The 20,236-nt window shown below is 45.2% G+C and overlaps 2 protein-coding genes across 3 annotated transcripts; one reads left to right on the forward strand and one right to left on the reverse strand.

The window, feature by feature from the left end:
• Positions 1-95: 95 nt before the first annotated feature.
• Positions 96-4,251, reverse strand: PGP (phosphoglycolate phosphatase). The gene is made up of 2 exons (XM_075899904.1): positions 3,574-4,251; positions 96-2,524 (listed from the first exon to the last, which is right to left on the reverse strand). Exons 1-2 carry the CDS (start codon positions 4,178-4,180, stop codon positions 2,199-2,201), a joined length of 933 nt encoding a protein of 310 aa, XP_075756019.1. The 5' UTR covers positions 4,181-4,251; the 3' UTR covers positions 96-2,198.
• Positions 4,252-4,345: 94 nt separating this feature from the next.
• E4F1 (E4F transcription factor 1) lies at positions 4,346-19,085 on the forward strand. 2 transcript variants are annotated; one of them, XM_075899882.1, is made up of 14 exons: positions 4,346-4,897; positions 6,354-6,505; positions 6,617-6,716; positions 7,708-7,913; positions 8,511-8,631; positions 8,982-9,134; positions 9,656-9,816; positions 11,205-11,432; positions 11,768-11,870; positions 13,207-13,424; positions 13,955-14,153; positions 15,751-15,911; positions 16,332-16,394; positions 18,055-19,085. In XM_075899882.1, exons 1-14 carry the CDS (start codon positions 4,741-4,743, stop codon positions 18,400-18,402), a joined length of 2,370 nt encoding a protein of 789 aa, XP_075755997.1. In that variant the 5' UTR covers positions 4,346-4,740; the 3' UTR covers positions 18,403-19,085. The 2 variants fall into 2 exon arrangements, with proteins under 2 accessions (XP_075755997.1, XP_075755998.1); XM_075899883.1 differs by having other exon boundaries at positions 6,620-6,716.
• Positions 19,086-20,236: the final 1,151 nt, after the last annotated feature.

A 20,236-nucleotide genomic window follows, 5' to 3' on the forward strand; every position in this document is an offset into this window, starting at 1 on the left:
TATAACAGCGTTTTTATTTCCCTTTAGATGCAATGCTTCATTTTGTTGTAACAGTACATGTAAACACAGAACAGATCACAGAAACAATGAGAAAAGCCAGAGGAAAAACAGGTTTGTAAGTTTAATGTAAATTCAAGTATAGGATTGACAACTCCAACATAATTTATATGGAGACTCCTGAAGCATAATAAATGCTTTCACCAATACAGTTCCACAATACTTAGGGAAAGACACAATGAACAGAGGTAATGATGCCACTGTATAGGGTGCAGCTCTCAAGGATTGGGTGCAGCTATGACATGGTTCAATATCACACTTATATTTGCTCCTTTACTTATTAAATTCTAGAGAGATTCAGGAAAATAAGTTAAGCACAAGTTTAGAAAATAAATCAAAGAACATATTGTATTTGAAATCTGCCCTAACAGTAATAAACCCACTATGTCCAATTCTACATTAGACTAGTGTCAAGAACAAATTTTACGACACGCACACATTTCAGCTAGAAGCCTTTTGAGGCTTACAAAGGAGACAGTTCAAGGAAGGGATATGACTCATGTCCCTTTTACACTTCCAGAGTTACAGATGAATGCATGTGAATGCTGACACCAATTAATAGCTAACCTTTTCATAAGAGTTTTCAGTTGATATACCATAACACTGAAAGATAATGAACTGCACAATTATTGCTGTATAAACACAATACATGTACATGTTTCAAGTGTTTAAGTAAAAGTAAATGGCAATGATATACACTGCCAGAGTTGTTCAAACTGAACAATGAGAGGTAAATTAAAAACATGGACTCTCCTTCAATTGTCAATAAAACTTCTGAGAAATAACGGAACACTCAATTTGCATATCAGATTACTTGAGTTATTTTTTAAATACAAAAGCCTAAAATATTGATTGTGGCTGTTAGTGCAGCAAGAATAAAAGCTATCATGAGGCCTATTTTAAAGATGCGAAGCAAAATAACCTGAGCATTCATTCTTACCTAGGCAAGTAACTGGTGTCAGGCCTCCACACCAGCTCTGCAAGGAAGGTATTCAAATCAGAAATGTAGAGGAAGCACCACGCAGTTCCAGTACTTAATCATTATTCCACCCCAAATAAGCCCAGGAGTAAGAAAATTTACCATCTATACTATACCAATTCCTCAAAGGAGGAGCAGATTTAGAGTTTAGAGCTGAAGTCCAGATAAATATTTGTTTTGATATTGAGGGACTTGGGAATTTTAAGGATAAGAACTGACTTTTTTTTTAAAGCATCAGTTGATATAATTCTTTCTTGCAAATGATTTTAATGTAGGACAGTTCTGTGTGATTACACTTGCTGCATTACCTCAATAGTGTGCAAGTGCCTTTAAAAATTAATCCCTTAATAAAGAGTGAAGAAAATTCCTCATATCTCTTTTAGAAAACAAGATAAATTCTCAATATATTATGTTTAATGTAGACTTTAAATACACTTCTAATATATATTTAGTGTCAGTCGATGTAATTACTTTATATCTCACACATACTTTACATATACATCCAATATTTGGACAAATACAATATACAGAAGATCTCATTAATAGACTTTGCATGTAGAACCATTTTAGTTTATATCACAACTGAAATTTGCATGATCAAATACAGGCTAGATATATGAATTGCTTTTCCTTGAAGTTACACTTGCAATAGGTGGCATGTCTAGAACAGGACCTGAGTAAGCACCAAGAACCCAGAATTTAGTCCCATGCTAACTGAACCAGCCTGTGCAAACATAGAAGAGAGACTTTAGACCGCTACCTACCCAAAGAGTTAATTCCCTGAATAATCAAGTTTGAGCTATGGTTTGTACATTAAAACATACTGCAAGGTTAGTTTTTTTTTAAATCTATTCCATTTTCCTTAATTCAGTCCACCAAAACAATCCCGACACCTAATATTGCAAACGTTTGGATGTACCTGCTGGCTTTAAAAAACACAAGACTGGGTGACACCATAATGCCCTCTTCATTTCAAAGTGCATTTTAAAAACAATATTTGTAAACAAAAAATTATTGTAGAACTCAAATTGAAGGCTAAAAGCTAACAGTTTTCAATTGCAAGTGGTGTCACACTGTGTGTATTAAAATAATCAGAGGTGATATTAACTGCTGCCCTTCACTAAGGTGGGTACCTTTTCAGCTGTTAAAGGTTTTTGCTATTTTAATCCTCAAGTGCAGGAAGAAGGTCAGCTATGCTATCAACATAGTAATCGGGAACCAGATTTTTCCTGGAAGGGCAGTCACTCTCCTGGTGACCTTTTACTTCATCCAGAGTAGTGACTCCAGTGAGAGTCAAGAGGGTGGTGAGGCCACAGTTATTGCCCATGAGGATGTCTGTGTCCAGTCGATCTCCCACCATGATTGTACGAGCAGGATCGATCTTGAACTCACTCGCCACGCAGTCAAAAATATATCGGCTGGGTTTGCCTATGATGAATGCCTCACGTTCTGCTGCCATCTCCACTGCTTTTACAAGACAGCCAGTCCCTGAAGGCGAAAGAGAAATGCTAAGTGAAATATAGGACAGGACTTGTGAAACTCCAGTGCTGCACTGCATGGCATTTCAGAAGTGCAACCCCACAGTATTAAGACCTAATGATGGGCAAGAGGCAGCTCAGGCTACTGGGGACCACTGCCCCCAAAACAGATCTAAGCTCCACTGGAGAGCAGGCAGCCCTGAACCATGGAGTCAGGAGAACAATGTAGTCCCTTCCCCAGCCAGCATCAGAGTGCTGGTTTCTACACAGCTGTAAACAGTGATACACAGAAAAGACACCTGCTCCCAACACTTGTAGTGGCATTGAGAGCCCCACATACAAGCAGCATAGATGTCCCCCCCCACCACCAAAAAACAGCAGCAGACTCAAGTGATGCATAAAGTCATAAAAATAAAGCCATCACACTCACCGTTCTTGCAACAAAGAAAGGATCAAGAAACTAAAAAGTTACAGGATGCTAATAAAGACCACATTGCTCAGGAAAGCATTTTCCACTTACAATAACTTGGGGTGAGCTGGAGAGTAAGGCAGCTAATGGCAAAGCTAAGGGAAGGTTAAAATAGCAACTACAAAGGGTTCTTTGGTGCAAGAACATAGAGAAGGGCACTTTCCTTATTACAATACTGCAGAGCGGCGGGCTGGCAGGGATGTGCCATGTAGCTGTGTGACTGCTCTGAGCATCAGCACGTGACCGGGTCGAAGGAGTTACAGACAGGACACAAGTGCAGCAGATGGGAGATCAGGTGTCACCACATTGCCTACCCACGCGGGCTGCCTTGACCCACGGGTGCCAATGCATTGCCTGGCTGAAAGGGTTGTGGACGGGCATGGAGCTGCATGACGGTTTGACCCGGCGTGCCAGCGCACCAGCCAGCTGCAGATGGGGCCCGGAGGTTAAAATCGCGACCTCACGCGCCCTGCAGGCGGGGAAGCGAGCCAGAGGGAGGACACATCTGGGGTGACGTTTCAAGCTCAACCCTCCCTTGTGCAACGCCGCCCCGCAACACAGGATTTCCTGCAGCCCGCCCCCCCACGCACCGGGAATGGCGGCGCCGCCCTCCAGCGGCAGGCGGTGGTCGCGGTTGGTGCCCACCAGCAGGCAGGCGCCGGGCCCGCCGTGCTGCAGGTAGCGCAGCGCCTGGCACAGCTTGGCGTAGCAGAAGTGCTCGTCGAAGCCCACCAGCACGGCGCGCACGGCCGGCTCCAGCGGCGCGCGGGCCCAGTCGGCGGGGCCGGGCCCCGGCAGGGCGGCGGGGCCGGGCCCCAGGTGCGGGACGCCGACGGCGCGCAGCTCGGCGCTGAGGGCGGGGCCGCCCAGCACGTAGGCGGCGGCGCCGGGCGGCAGGGCCTGGCGCAGGTAGCGGGCGGCGCAGTAGGCCGAGCCGAAGACCTGGCGGGGCTCGGCGGGCGGGAAGCCCAGGCGCCGCAGCTTGTCGGCGTAGGCCTCGCGCGTGCGGCTGCTGTTGTTGGTGACGTAGCACAGGCGCTTGGCGCGGGCCTGCAGGCGGCTCAGCGCGGCGGCCGCCCCCGCCACGGCCGCGTCGCCGCGCCACAGGACCCCGTCGCAGTCGAAGAGCAGCGTGTCCGCCGCGCCCAGCACCTCCCGCGCCGCGGCCGGCTCCAGCCGCACGCAGCGCCGCGCCATGCTCGGGCCCTCAGCCGCTCCCCTCAGGCACCGGCGACCGGCCGGCGCGCGCGCTCGGCAGGCAGGCCCCGCCCCCGTCGCCGGCTATTGGGTAGCCGCCCGCCGGGCCCCGCCCCGGCTGCTGCCCATTGGGCAAAGCGGCCAGGGAGCGCCGCCCACTTCGTTGCTCGTTGGAGGAGAGGGCGCGGGGTCCCGCCCACGCTGCTAGGGCAGGATCCATAACCTTGGTCACGTCGCGCGAGGAGCCGATCAGGCCTGTAGCCCCGCCCCTTCCACCTCATTGGGTACCGAGGTTGGGAAGCTACATCCCATTGGCTAAGAGAGCCTGGAGCCCCGCCCCGGGGCTGCACGTGGCGGTAACTGGTCAGAAGAGCGCTCAGTTCCTGAAGGGCACGGAAGGTCAGGGGTCAGGGTGACTCATAGGCGTTGGAGGAACGGTGTGCGTCATCGTGCGCCCCCCGCGCCGAGCCCCTGGCTCACCCCTCCCCCGCGGCAGGCGGCCCGTTGTTATGACGACACGGCCGTAAAGCCGCCATCTTGGCGGTGCGGCTCGTTGCGACATGGAGGCCGCGGTGGCAACGAGCGCAGGGCCGGCGGGGCTTACGGCAGCCGCGGCCGGGGAGCAGGAGGGGGTGGCGGCGGCCGCCTCCAGCCCGGCCCAGCCCGCCGCCGGCCCCGCCGCCTTCCTCAGCCTCCCGGCGCCCTTCAGCGAGGAAGGTAAAGGGCCTGAGGCGGCCCCGCCGGGCCTGAGGGAGCGCGGCCTCCTGAGGGGGGGGCGAGCCCCTCGTCGGGCAGGTTCCGCGCCGGGCCCGCCCCGCTGGCACCGGGCCCCTCCCCGCGGGCGGCAGCGGCTCGGGACCCGCGGGGGGGGCGCGTGAGGTGCCGGGGGGAACGGGCCGTTGGCGTGTGAGCGCGCGGCACCGGGGGGGCGGGGCGCTCGGGGGCTGGACCCCGCCCCCGCTGCGGGGGGAGAGGCGGCCGGAGAACACTCGGCGGGGGGCACGGTCAGAGGGGGGTGCACGGGGAGCAGGCACCGCAGGGGGGTCGCTCCCGGTCACGCCGCGCAGGGAACGCACGCGCCTTGCGGCAAGAAATCGCTGAGGCCCAGGGTTTAGCCAGGGCCTAAAAGGGACTGGCCGACGTGTGAGTGCGCGGTTACCTGAGCGGATGTTGCCTAGGTTTGTAAAAATCCCCTTTAGTTAACCGGTGAAACGGGGGCTGTCACTGCGGGGCTGGCGCAGCCCTGCCCACAGGGTCCCTGGGCCGCCCGCCATGAACAGAGGCTGCTCTGGCCAGTTTGGAGTGTCCCCTGCCAGGCTTGCGCCCCACAGGACTGGAGCACCCCTGCCTATGGCACGCCTTTGTCTGCTTCAGCCCCCCGCCAGTTAACGGTTGGCATCCCCAATGCTGGCAACAAAGTTGGAAGGGATATTTCACCTCCTGCTTCTTGGCATAAACTACCGGTAATCTCTAACTAGTAGAAATCCAGTTGAGATCTATCTAGCATGGGGGAGGGTGGTTATCTCACCTCTGCTTGCTAAGAGGTTCTTACACCTTCCTCCCAAGGATCTGATGCTGGCCACATTTAGTTATGGGAGACTGAAGTAGATGGATCTCAGGTCTGATCCAAAATCACCATCGCTCCTTTTTAGGAGCATAGCACTCTAGACACTGTAAGTGTTTCTTTGATTTTATTTCATGATTAAAGGTTCTCTCTCCCTTTCCAGGTGTTTTAGGGTTAGTGCTGACAGATGGAGCTAATGGGCTGCATATCAAGGCAGCTTTGTAAATTTTCACTTTCTTGGAATGAGCAACCCTGTTTTTCATGGGGGGAGGGAATAATGTGCCTTCAAACACTTGTAGCCTCTTATCTTGTTGGCCCTGACTATGACCTGTCCAGTCCATATCCTTGTGATGTATAAATTCTACAATGTTGCCCCTTAAGAAGATTAACATCACACTCCTCTGCCGACCCCCAAAGACAATACTATCATAGGAGCAACATTTTTCCTACTGGAGTGGAAATGGTCCTAAAAATTCCAATTTGCAACTTCCTCTCTTCATATTGTAGGAAATGTAGTAGATTGGGTAGCAAAGGGATGTTGTCATGAAGTCTCAAACACCATGTATGTTAACATCCAAATCTAATAATTTCTTACATTTTAAATTGCAGATGAAGATGATGTTCACAAGTGTGGGCGATGCCACTCTGAGTTCACCTCTTTGGAAGAATTTGTACAGCACAAATTACAAAAGATCTGTCAACGAACTCAAGAAGTCATTACTGCCACATCAACAAGTCTTCTTAGCCAAGAACTACAAAAGGTGACAGCAGGCTTTCCCTCAAGCCATGGCTCAAAATAATTAGAATAATCTAATGTAAGTGAACAAAAGATATGGTTTTAACTTTTCCTACTAAAACATTATCTGTTACAGCAGGTTGTTCCTTCTGTTGAAGACTCCATAACTGTTGCTCACATAGTTGTTGAAGCATCTTCAATAGCAGAAGAAATCAGTAATGCATCTTCTATAGTAGGTAAGTTGCAAGGTTTTACAGAACTGATGCTACTTTAGTATAATCAAGTGCAATCATTTAGACTATTGTCTTACCATATATGGATATGTCTACCCTTGCACCCTCTTTCGAGAGAAGTATGCAAATGAAGACATTCAAAATTGCAAATGAAGCCAGGATTTAAGTATCCCGCGCTTCATTTGCATAATCACATTGTGGCGCTATTTTGAAATAACAGACGCTGTTAAGACGCGCTTATTTTGAGAGAAAACCCTTCTCTTGAAATAACCCTTATTCCTCATACAATGAGGTTTACCAGTTATTTTGAGAGAAGGGTTTTCTCTTGAAATAACCGTGTAGACATACCCTGTTAGTCAGATGGTGTTGCATTGTAAATTTGAGTTGTGCCCCTGCTAGTTCTGTAAGAATTTGATTTCATGATCAGTACTGTATGCTGTCAGAACTGGTTGTATGTTCTGTATATGGTAAGAAACAGATTTTAGGTGCTTTTACAGTCAATGAAAATACAGGTCAGATGATTGTGGCATTTACTTTCAAAGGTCATGTGGGATGACATCCCTGTTGTAGTTTCCAATTAAAGAAGGCCTTGTTGACTAGTGTGGTGGTAGAGACAATATGTTAAATTGTCACAGGTATTTGTGTGTGGCTCCTGAGCTTTAGGTAGGTAGAACCAAGAAGTCAGCAGGTTAAATCTCTACAGCTACCATGATGGGTGGAAATTCTACAAACCACTTTTCCAGCTCCCACTTGAATACATTTATTATGTATTTTATTGAGATTTAAAATGTCCTGAGCTTCAGTACCTTTAGTTTGACTTAGAAAACGCAATAAAGAGTCCCAAAATCAGTCAGTATGACTTTGGCATATATCATTCATATTTAGTCACTTGCTTCTCCTTTCCATTACTTGGTATTCTAAAAAATTAAATCCATCCAGTCATGTGAACCTGTGTTATGTAAAGAGCGTAGCTGTCTTCATATCATTTCCCCAGGTAGTGGGCACATCAAAGAAGTCATTGTCACAGGAGAACATGTTTTTGAAAATCCTAATGGCCAGATTGATGGTGAGATCACAGAAGGACAGGGCAGCCCTGATGACCTGGAACAAGATGGCTCCACAGAGCTGATTAAGGTTAAACTGCTGGTTAATAAAGAAGGTCGATATGTGTGTGAGTTATGCCACAAGACATTTAAAACGGTAAGTTATGGAGCTAGTAGTTCTACAGTCTACTTTTCTAATGTTCTTATCAAATCCATTAGGACAGTTGTGCAGACTTGATGGAAAATTCATTTCTTAATACATAATCTTATTTGGAGATTGACCTTATTTCAAAACTAGTGCCAGTTGGTCAAATTGGATATTCATGATAAAGCTCTAATTACTGTCCACAAAAGAATTGCTATACCAGATTACACCAGTGGACCATTAGGTTTATCTGGTGTCCTGATAGTGGTCAGTGATGAAAGTGTAAAACCGCTATAATGGACAATCATGAAATAATTTGCGGGTAAAGCTTCTTGTCTTTTAAGCCCTGAAGCGTGTAACTTACGTAGTTTTGCATTAGGTTGCATTCCAATATGTCCATTATATTCACCTGTAAATTTAATGATACAAACACTTCTTTAATCCTGGTAAGGGTTGGGATTTTGTGTCTTTTCTCAACTTTCTTGCAGTTCTATGGTTATATTTTTGATTAATAGCATGAGTATTATGGAATGCCTTTGATTTATTGAAATGTAAAACAATGAAAGGAGCATTTCTACCAATCTTTATAAATCAGTTCTTGTTTTCTAGGCCAGTATCCTTAAAGCTCACATGATCACTCATAGTAGTAGGAAGGACTATGAATGTAAACTGTGTGGAACCTCATTTAGGACAAAGGGGTCTCTCATTCGACACCACCGACGTCATACAGGTAACATGCTGTTTTAAGTGGTTCCTAATTGCTGGGCTGGGCTGTACTTGGCTCCCCCATCTTGTCTTAATGATGAGCTGAAATGTTCTACTGTTTTCCACCTTTCACTGAGTTGAGTGCAGTCTAAATCCCACCATGTTGGGTCTGCTTCAAAGCTTAATTTCAAAAACTCTTGCCATTGCAGATAGTGCATGTAACTGGATGTAAGATAGGGGGCACAGGCAGCTACACTTGCTCCAAAAGGTTGGGAAGTGCTGCACTATAAGTATACTTGATCTAATGAAAATTCTTAAGATTAGTTAATAGAGCTTCTTTGTTGTAATGACTTATGTTTCTCTTACTTTGTCAAGATGAGCGACCTTACAAATGCAAGAAGTGTGGGAAAAGCTTTAGGGAATCGGGAGCATTGACACGGCATCTGAAATCTTTGACACCTTGCACTGAAAAAATCCGTTTCAACATGAGCAAAGAAATAGTTGTGAGCAAAGATGAATTGCCAACAGGTCAGTGAAATAGAAAATGCATGTCAAGCATCAAAGTGTAGGTCATGTGACATTCCTGGCATTCAATTGGCAGTATTTTCCTCCATATTTTTTTTAATATAAATGTGTAGTGTAACATCTCGCTCCCATTTTTTTAGAAAAAATTAACCACCTTCAGGACAGATAGCCAAACTATCAATCCATCATGCACGTGGATGGAGGCATGCCATGGATAAGTCATAGATTGAAAGATTTACTTGAGAAACTGGCTCTAAGTCATTAATATTAATTAATTTAAGCACAAAATTGACATGGAAATCACTGTTTATCTGCAAAACGATGGATGTCATTATATGAAACAGTGCCTGAAAAGAGTTACATGTGGTAAAAGCAAAAAAGCAGTCCATCAGCAAAAAGTTAATATTTCTAGACACCTGAGTTAGATATGCTGAAGTAGAATTGAGTCAAATGGTTGTCTATAGGGTTTAGCTTCACACTTGGAACTAGAGTGGTTGTTTAATCCTGTGCTACTTTTCTTGAAGAATCCTGTAGTTCAAACACAGAGGCTGTTTCACCTATAGCAAGTGAATCCATTGAGACTCCCCTGATTCACCTACTAACAGATGCAAAAGGCAATGTCCTTCACGAAGTCCATGTCCAAATGCAGGAACTTCCTGTTGATGCAAAATCCTTGGATCAAGAGGTGAGTGTGTGTTTCTGTTGGATACTCTTCGCACATTTTTGTGCAAAGAAGCAAAATTGCTATTCCAAGGCTCTTAGGTTGGAAGGTAGCATTACGCACTTATACTCTCCTTACTACCAGTTCTTAGGTAACAGTGAACATTGTTTAATAGTCCTTTCTGAGACTGATGACCTAAAACAGATGGCTTCATCTTAGATTCCATTTTTTGACATTGTTGTGTGTAGCACGGAATAGCTGGAAGCATGCTTAGGAGGCTTGTGTAATGGCTTAAAAGGGGAATCTAAAGAGGACTTCGGAAGGTCTGCACAGGACTTAAGTCTGTATAGATTAATTTTAATTCAGTTATTTCAGTAGATACTATTCCTGTAGAACTTTAGTTCCAACATTAGATTTCAAACTTTCTAAACACATCTGAAAAAAACAACCTAGCACATGCTGCTGGCTGGTTTGTTATAAGACTGAGAATAGTAGGGCAACTGTGTTTGTTAATATCCTTTTGTTTAGGGAGAAACAAAAAAAATCTGTGGTGCTGCTAATGTCTTATTTACTAATATCTTAATTTTTGTGAAAATGAAACTTAAAACCAAGCCAGGTGTAAATAAAGGTGAGGATGCTTTTCCTGCCCCTGCTGTGAAACTGACCTCAAAAGCACATAGGAAAAAAGGCAGTATGTGCAGCGAAAATAAACAGTAAAGTAGGTTACATGAAAAGGCCATAGTAGAGCATTTGGTAGTGGAGTTAAGTCTTCATTGTAAAATCAAAAAAGTTATTTGTCCTGCATCTGTATAGGATCAGTGACCCATATGGTGACCGTGAGTGACCTACGATGGCCATATTTCCAGTGAAAGGCTGGAAAGTATCCCTTCAGATGCAGTTTCTCAAGCTCTAGGACCTTTCCAGAGTAAGGATGCTAAGTATCGTGTAACTGACTATTCGATTAGTCTATAGGGCAGCAATTGCCCGTTTGAAATTTTGCTGTGGTGTTTCAAAGTGGCAGCGCTGCATGGAGCCTGGGGTCAGCTGGGGACTCTCCAGCTGATCTCTGGCTCCACAGGATGCTCCTCTTTGAAACGCCACTAATGCACAAGCAGTTGACCCCAGGCTCCATGTGGTGCTGCTGCTTTGAAGTACCTCCTTCTTCCCCCTCTCCTTGGCTCGATCTGATAGAAGCAGAAAGGGGAGAAGGGGGAAGCGACTAGTCGACTAGCCTGTTGACTAGTCCTTAACGTCCCTATTCCAAAGTTTACACATCCCCTTTGCTTTCTGGTATCTGAGGTCACAGAACCAGTCACCTTCATGACAAGCACTAGAAATACAAAGTTCTGTTGCCTAAAGGGTTGACTTCACATCTTCTATATTTACCATCTGTCTATTTTGACTTTCTTTAGCCATCAAATCCTGAGGAAGTACCATGTGAAGGGGAAGTGAACAGTGAGAACTTGCTGAGGCAGGCCATGAGGAATTCTGGGATTGTGATAGAAAAAGTTTCTGTGGAAGAGATGCAAAAATCAGATGAACCTGGTGTGGCTGCTACAGAAGAACTAGAAAATGAAGAGATGGAAGCAGAAGAGGAGCAGTGTGGGGAACAGTGTGTTGAAGTAGAGCAAGTAGAGACTGTATGTTTGCACCATCCATTTTTATCAACTAGCTTATTTTTTTTTCTATAGGAAATACACAGGCTGTTAGGAATCACATGTGATCACCTTAGACATTAGCTTCAGTGTAGCTACACTTCTAATACTTGTGCACTATGTATAAGCATAGTGACCAGCAGAGACAGTAATACCTTTTGTGCATTAGAACTTGAGGTGTCAGCACCAGCTGCCTCTTTGATAATTTGATTTTTCTTGTCTTTAAATCAAAGTGCATTTAGCTTAGAATTTTGATAGGAATATTGATTCCACATACTGTATGGAACAGACACTTACGTTATGATATTTGATTTCAATAGACGGATACAGAAACAAACGGATACAAAAGTTATGTTTGTCCTCACTGTAGTGAAGTTTTCAGTGGGGCTGTTTCCCTTGAGGCACACGTCAAAGGACATTTAGGTAGGTATTGCAATGAAGTTCTGCGCAGTGCACGTACCTGAACTGTTTATGTAGCATTTGTTGTGCAAACTTTATCCCATGCAGATTCAGTTAGCATTTAAAACGCTAATGGAGAAATGAAGGCAATGAAGAGACTTCCACTGAGATCTGGAAGTGGTATATAGTCTAAAACATGTGAAAACAGCTCCATATTGAGGAGCTTCAGAGGAAAAGGCTCTTGTGCTACTAGTGAAGGGGAGTTTTTATGCGAGGGACGTGAGAGCTGGATTCAAGAGGAGAAGGGGAAAAGATTGAAGGGCAACCAGGTGTGTGAATGGCTGACAGCTCTTTGACATGCTTGAAAAGTAAACAAGTACGATTTTTTAGTTGAATCCTGTAATGAATAGGCAGTTAATAGAATTGAGGGAATGGAGCAGACCCCACATTACTCATTATTAATGCTTATATTGGAAAAAATCATTCTCCCTCATCTCCCCTAGAATCCTCAAGGAGGTACAAGAATGGCCTTCTGCAGAAAATCTGTCATTTTAGCCAGGTAAAAGGTATAGCACAGTTAGCATCAGGTCAGATGTTCCTGCTACATGCACATTCCCTTGCTGTGAAGGGAGTGCTATTAGGGATGGGGGGGACAGATGGACTTTGGTCTGCTTGGGTCTGATGATTCTGATAAGTGCAAGTTGTGGTTAGGGATGTAAGTGACTAATCGACTAGTTGCTTCCCCTGCCCCCCTTGCTGCTTCTGTCAGAAAGAGGAAGCAATAGGGATGTAAAGAGGAGGTGGTGCTGGGGGGAGCCGGCTTAAAAGTCGGTTCCCTCCAGCTCTGTGGGAGAGGGCAGGGGTGGCATTCCACATTTGAAATGTACAAGAGCCCCACTGAGGCTCTTGTACATTTCGGCGGTGTGGCACTTCTGCCTTTGAAATGTAGCAAGAGCTGGCTGGGCTTTTGCTACATTTCAAAGCAGAAGCCCCCTTATCGACTAATCGAATAGTCAGTGGAAATTCCATTGACTATTCAATTAGTTTATTAAGCTAATTTTAACATCCCTAGTTGGGGTGATCTCTTATGTGGGCAGAAATATATTAGGAAGTGGTTTGAGATAAGACCCTATCTAATGGCCTTTAGATAGTACTAATGGAGCCATTGTGTATGTGTGTGTGTGGTCTTTATTTGAACCAGGGCTCTGACAGGGAGAAGCATCCCATCATCTTTACTTCCCTGAGTTACCTAGTCCCTCTGGTCAGACGTGGCATAATTACGTTATTACTTTAGTGCAATAACATTTCAGAATTCCCCAGAGCTGCTGTTGCCTGTGGTCTAAGATGCCTCTCTCTCTAGGTTACAAAGTGTTTAAATGCGAGGAGTGTGGCAAAGAGTTCATGAAAGGCTATCTGTTGAAAAAGCACCAAGAAGTCCATGTCAATGAGCGGCGCTTCCGTTGCGGTGAGTGTGGCAAGCTCTACAAGACTATCGCGCATGTGAAAGGCCACCGGAGGGTGCACTCAGATGAGCGGCCGTATTCCTGTCCAAAGTGTGGCAAGAGATACAAAACAAAGGTAGGCGCCTCTTTCCAAAGCACTCGTGCCTTCTGATCTGTGCTCCCCAAAATCATTCTCTGTGGAACGCTCACAGGGGCTGAAACATTTGCTGTCAAAAACACTGTGATGCAGTTACCTCAGAAATGTTATGTAGAGCCTGTGGTTAGCATACTAGACCAATGTCAGCCTCCTTATAGGCCTTCTGTATGTGACTCCTAAGGCACGGTAGGAAAGGCAGTTTTGTTCGGTTTTCTTTTAGTTGTTAGTGATCTTTAGCTGTTCCAGGAGAGCTACAGGATCCTGGACTCTACCCTTAACAGATGGAATGAACGCGTGGGTCATCTCTCTGTAGGGAAATGGTGGGAACTGTTTCCTTCAGGAATAATCTGTGCAGTACTTGTGGCAGAGAAATAGTCCTGTCTTGGTTGAGAGGAAAGCCTTAAGGGTTGTCTATTCTAAAGTCAGAACTATACTATCCCCTGAGGCTCGTTTTGAGTGGTTTGTCCCCATCAGTCACTCTTCCATTGTATACACTGTCTCTGCTGCAGAACGCACAGCAGGTCCATTTCCGCACTCACTTGGAAGAGAAGCCCTACACCTGCCAGTTCTGCAACCGGGGCTTTCGGGAGAAGGGCTCGTTGGTTCGTCACATCCGTCACCACACAGGCGAAAAGCCATTCAAATGTTACAAGTGTGGACGTGGCTTTGCAGAGCATGGCACTCTTAACAGGCACTTGAAAACCAAAGGTGAGAGGGAGGCATCTGTCTAGCATGGGGTTCTCTTATGGCTTGATTTGGGTCACCTGCCCTGCTATGGCTCAATCTTCGTGGTTGTTTGGTATGAATCTCTGTAGCAGTAAACGTCTCGGATCAGCTCTAACTGTCCATTCCCATAAGCCATGGATTGTTTACCTGTAGTTGAGTGGCTTCAAAAGGTGCAACATTCATTCTTTTAAACTACTAAATGAATCCCATCTAGCCCACTATCCTGTGTTCCAACATTGGCCAATGGCAGGTGCCAGAGGGAATGACTAAGACAAGGAATCATCAAGAAATCCATCCTCAGTCACCCATTCCCAGCTTCTGACAAACAGGAGAGGGACACCATTCGTACCCATCCTGGCTAATAGCCATTGATGGACCTGTCCTCCATGAATGTATCTAGCTCCTTTTTTGAATCCTGTCTTGTCCTTCACAACAGGATTTGTAAAATGCAGCCTTTGGGAAAGGAGACAGCCTGTCTTCCACACAGCTTCCACCCTGAATCTCACCATATGAGTTGGCTGTTTTGCCCTGTAACTGTTGCATTCTACAAGGCTTTAGATGAGGCCAGAAAAAACAGGGGTCTTCATCCACTAATGCAAGTTCATCTGCCTCCCAAGAGCAAAGAACGGATGTTAAAGTGGCTGGAAAACAATAATGCTTAACTATATTAACCTAGGTTCTGCCACCTAGCCCTGCCACAGCTTTGGGGTCCTGCCACGTAGCCCGCTAGCCTTGCTGTGGCAGGGGCTGCTCTGGCACAGTTCAGCTTGCCACCACTGGAGCTAACTGGAAAAGGGCCAGTAAACATACCATGAGGCTTACAGATTACCAGTTATCATCACTACACAAAGGGATTAAAACACAATAGACACGCCTGGTGCAAACAGCTGCTTACATTTTTTTTGTGTTCTGTAAAGTTAAACGGGACAAGTAATTACGTTTGTGTTCTGTTTCTTAACAAGTGAAATTTTCCACTTTTTATTACCTTTTTCTGTAAAGCGTTAAAGGGGTGTGCTGTGTCTAGCTGAAGGTCTGTTCTGCAAATACTAATATTAAAAATGCTTGCAAAAATGTACATTGCTGACAGGCTCAACACTCATTGTCACCCTGCTTGTTTGTTTTACGCATACTAATTATTATTAATCATGTTGGAATGTAATGCTTCTAGACAATATTTACATTCCTAGCAAACCTGTAATGATACTGAATTGTATGCAGGTACAGTAGCTTGGCTGCTTGAGGGATGTCAAGGAATCTTGGGTCTATTCTTGTACACTTATTGGGCAAAACTTTCAAAGTCTTACTTTGGCTTAAGCACTCAATCTCATATGTTCCTAATAATTCCATTGCATTCACTGTTAAACTTGAGGCTGGATTCGTCTCCAATGTGTAGCATGCCATCTTGGAGCCTAAAATTTAGGCCTAAACATTTGTCAGGGGTAGGGAGGAAGATTACATAACTGCTGCTAGCTTCTGCCCAGCAGTAGTCCATAAAAGGTGTCACTTAGGTGGCACCTAGCATTTAATTCTGAGTATGAAAACTACTTGTTTTCCCTGACATTTCTGAAATATTGTTCAGGTGGCTGCCTTCTTGCACTGAAAGAGGTTGAAGAAGTAATGGTTTCTGAGGAAAGTCAGTCAGCTGACAACTTAGCAGCAACAGTTATTTCTGAAGATCCTCATACCGTTCTAGTAGAATTTTCTTCTGTGGTGGCAGATACTCAGGAATACATCATTGAGGTAATAAGCCATTCTACCAGGCTGGTAGGAACAATTGGATTAGGAAGGGTAGAGGGGAAAGGCTTGTGTTCTACTGAAACTTGTGAAGTGTTTGTCATAAAATGCCTGCACAATTCTGTGTGTTCTTCACCTGTAAAGCAATCAACGGGAGAAAAGTTCATCAATCCACAGGTTGCTATGGTGAAAGGATACAGAGTTTCTGCTTAGAAGAGAGCTCCCTGCACTACTTCTGAGTAACTTGGCGTTAATAGGGCCTGGAGGGAACTACATACAGCTGCCTCCTTGAGAAAGACAGGTCATGGCAGCAGAGGGAGCGTAGGAAGATTGTTGTGGGAGGGATCCTGCACTTCTGTCATGAAGCTTCTCAAACAAGATCCAAAATAAAATTGTTCAGCAATCTTTTGCTTTGTCTCTTTAAAGACTGCTACTGAAGACATGGAGACCAGTGAAGCTACTGAAATAATAGAAGGAACAAGACATGAGGTAGGCTGTCAAATTAGGATGCTCCTTTGGGAAATTGTTATGCATTATCCACTATCCACTGCGGTGAAGTTTCTGTGCTTGAAAGCACATGCAGCTAGCTTCCTCCCTTCCCCAAGTATGTCATTTTGCACACTGGGCTTTATGGCCCAGCAGAATATAGTGTATATGCTGGATAAGTGGGACTGCACACTAATTGCTTATGGTCTTGGTGTCATTCTTAAGAGAACAGTAAGCTTCACAAAGTGAACTAGGGGATGTCACACACAGAATCCTAGGGTGGGCAGAGACCTCAGGAGATCAAGTCCAGCCCCCTGCCCAAAGCAGGACCAATCCCAACTCAATCATCCCAGTAAGGGCTTTGTCAAGCTGGGCCTTAAAAACCTCTAGGAATGGAGATTCCACTTCCCTAGGGAACCCAGCCCAGCGCTTCCCCACCCTCCTAGGGTAATAGTTTTTTCTAATATCCAACCTAGACCTTTCTCCTTCTCCCCTCCCCCCCATAACTTGAAACCATTGCTTCTTGTTCTGCCCTTTGTCACTGAGAACAGCCTCTCTCCAGCCCCTTTGGAACTCCCCTTCAGATTGAAGGCTGCCATCAAATCTCCCACCTGACTAAATAAGCCCAAATCCCTCAGCCTCGCCGCGTAAGTCATGTGCTCCAGTCCCCTAATCATTTTGGCTGCCCTCTGCTGGACCCTCTCCAATGTGTCCATATAGGAGAGGGTCCAGCGGAGGGCAACCAATATACATACTTGTGCTAGGAGAGTACTAGCATAAGAATACAAAATATTTTTCCATGGTAGAAAATTTAACTAAATTACTTGTAGGGATTTTACATCATTAGTTCTTTGCATTCACTGGTACAACACCCTCCAGAATTGTCATGACTGTTAAGGTGACACAATGAATGTCAGGCCAGAAACAGCCCTTTCAACGCTGACTTGAAGGAGCAGCATGCACGCTACAGATGAAGTGTTCCGGACACTCTAGTTCCTTCCCAAGATTAATCCTCTAGCTGTGTATAACAGCCAGGAGTACTACTAGTATCAGAACCCCTCTTTCTCACTCCTCTCCAGTGCCTGCTCTTCTCTCTGCTGCTTCCCCCCCAGGGATTGGCACAGAGAGGCCTACCTTTCCTCACTCTCCCTCAGGGAGGGAATGAGTTACCCAGGATTTTTTGGGAGGAGGGTGTTAGATTCAGGTCCAGTTCACTCAATCTGAACCAGTGCTCCAGTGTGGTGCAACTCCCTGGTTGGAACTGCATAGTTAGAGAGAGAGAGAGAGGGGCGCTGGTGAGTCTGTTGAACATGTCAAAGTGGTTCATCTTTACAATCCTTCACTGGTTTTTAGGAACCAGGAATGCATGACATCCTAGCGCTTGTTGTAAAAATAACTTGCCTTGACTTCATTAGACAAATTGTTTCTCAAATACTGGCAATTTTATAGTGAGATGAGATGTGAAATAGCTGGAATATTTCACTAAGATTCTATAACTTTAGACATTTGAGTTCATCTGAACCTGATTCTGTTTGTAGTGCCTCGCTAAAGTTACCAGGCTGCAGTTAGTTGGAGCTATGCAGTAGTAAGCACAATACATTGAGCAAGAGGAATTGTCTGGATTATTATTAAATAACTTACTCTGTTTTTTCCCCTAACTTAGGTTGACAGTCACATTATGAAGGTTGTGCAGCAAATAGTAAATCAAGCAAACTCTGGTCACCAAATCATCGTGCAGAATGTAACAGTGGCAGAAAGCTCTGAAGTTACTACTGATGCTGCAGACACTATCACTATAGCAACCCCAGAGAGTCTGACAGAGCAGGTTGCCATGACACTGGCTTCAGCAATTGGAGAAGGAGCTGTGCTGACGACAGAAGGTAGCATTGAGACAGAGGAAGCAACTGTGACAATGGTTGCATCAGAGGATATTGAAATAATGGAGCATGCAGGAGAGTTTGTGATAGCTTCTCAGGAAGGGGAGGTGGAAGTTCAGACAGTGATTATCTAGGGGCTAACATAGACCTTAGTGTTTTTCACCAAGGCAGAAAATGGGCTTAATTAGCACTAAAGTTGGCTATTCCAGTTACTTAGGGAGCAGGAGAGAAATTCTCCTTTAAAATATAAAGGAAATATTTTATAAACTGAAAATGGTTTCAATTAGGACATTACACATTTTTGTTTTAAAATGGAAATGGCAGTAGGATTAGTACTGCCTAGCTTTATGGTGCAATAAGTGACAGTCTTAAGTCACACCATTTAACTTTGTACAGCTGTCTCCAATAAAGGAATATCCTTTGCAAAGCATTTACCTCAGCCAATTGGACAGCAGTGTTCTAGTTTAAATCTGAACCGAGATGGGAAGATAAAGCAAGTATGACTTGCTCTGAAAGAACCACATTCACAAATAACTGAAGTTTCTGGGTGTATTGACCATGATGAAAGGCCATAGTTTCATGCCTTCCAACCTCTCTCAGCATAGTAAAGTCGTTTTCTCTATCAGACAATAACCTTTTATATAAAGGTCTCTGAAAGAATGCATTGTAGCCTTGCTGCACTCCACAGGTGGCTACTCAGATAACCTTTTCATGTGTAAAGCCATACTGTACATGATTCTTTTATAACCATATACAGATTTTTACTTGCAAATTGTAAATAGAATACTTTTTCTAAAAAATAAAATATTTAAAGTTCTTTATGGTTCTAGTATTTCTCCTTCAGTGAACTGGTGAATGCCAGAACCACCATGAAGAATCTCTGAAAGAAGAATGGAGTGCCTGTGACAGCACATTGGGGGTCCCCTGTCTCCTGCACCCCAAAATGGCACAAACAGACTCCACCAGCCAGTGGAATTGAGGGTGGTTTATTGCTCCTCCAGGATACAGCACAGATGTAATCTGGTTACAGGAACTAGGGCTAAGAGGCCTCAGTGTTCCCCTTGAGATAGGGGAGTCCCAGCCCCCCTCCCCAGCCCCTTCTCCCCTGCTTTCCAAATAGGAACTCACTAACCCTCTTCCAGCCCTGCCCCCCCAGCCAGGGCAGCATTCCACCTTCCTTTGTTCCTCTCCATGGCGGGTGGCTGGCCATACTCGTTTGCATAGTGACTCATCCTGTTTTGCTGGGTCGTGGTACCCACAGCAGCCAGTGGGGGTTACCCCAGAGCCAGCAGCATAGAAACCAGCCAGGTACCCCCACTACGTCACAGTGCCCTACCCTGTATAATTAAACAAAAATCCTTAGTGAGGCTGGTTAACTCCTCTACAGCTTGTTGTGCCTGAAAACCCATGCAGGATTGTGTGGCACAGATATAAGATTTCAAATAGAACTAAGGCTTCAGAAGCTACCTCCTGCTTTATTCACTATTCCTCTCCCCATAATTTATTATAATGAGCATCTGCTTAACATTCTGGATCCAAAGGCCCAGACTGAGTGGAAGTTAGGAGTATATGTATCTATGGGTAGCTGGGCCTGGGTTCCTTTTGTAGAACCCAGCAGAGAGGGGAAGTGCAGTTTTTCCCCTACCACTAAGTACCAATCCTGGTCGACTATAGCATGACCTAATATGGCTTTAGGACAAAAGGCAGAAACTGGGTTAATGGACTTAACCCCATTTAGGGCTCTTCATGTGTACCTTGCTCATGTTATCTGCTCACTGCTGCTTAAGGTGAAGAATTAAATTTGAGCTCAACTCCTCCACTTATATGTATGAATTCTGGCAGCATTCAAGTCTCCCGAGTCATACAAACTAGTTCCATCCTCGCTTTAGGACTGCAGAAATAATGTTGGCTAAGCTTTCACAACAAAGCCTCAATAGATCGAAGGCCCAGTCCTATATTTACATTGCA

Source organism: Pelodiscus sinensis, chromosome 16 (assembly GCF_049634645.1).
Source record: "Pelodiscus sinensis isolate JC-2024 chromosome 16, ASM4963464v1, whole genome shotgun sequence".
Classification (NCBI taxonomy): domain Eukaryota; kingdom Metazoa; phylum Chordata; order Testudines; family Trionychidae; genus Pelodiscus; species Pelodiscus sinensis.

Coding starts and splice junctions, on each gene's coding strand:
- E4F1 (XM_075899882.1), top strand. CDS start 4,741: ATGGAGGCCGCGGTGGCAACGAGCGCAGGGCCGGCGGGGCTTACGGCA. Junction 6,717..7,707: donor TAATGCATCTTCTATAGTAG/GTAAGTTGCAAG, acceptor TCATTTCCCCAG/GTAGTGGGCACATCAAAGAA. Junction 8,632..8,981: donor ACACCACCGACGTCATACAG/GTAACATGCTGT, acceptor TACTTTGTCAAG/ATGAGCGACCTTACAAATGC.
- PGP (XM_075899904.1), bottom strand. CDS start 4,180: ATGGCGCGGCGCTGCGTGCGGCTGGAGCCGGCCGCGGCGCGGGAGGTG. Junction 2,525..3,573: donor GGGCGGCGCCGCCATTCCCG/GTGCGTGGGGGG, acceptor TTTCGCCTTCAG/GGACTGGCTGTCTTGTAAAA.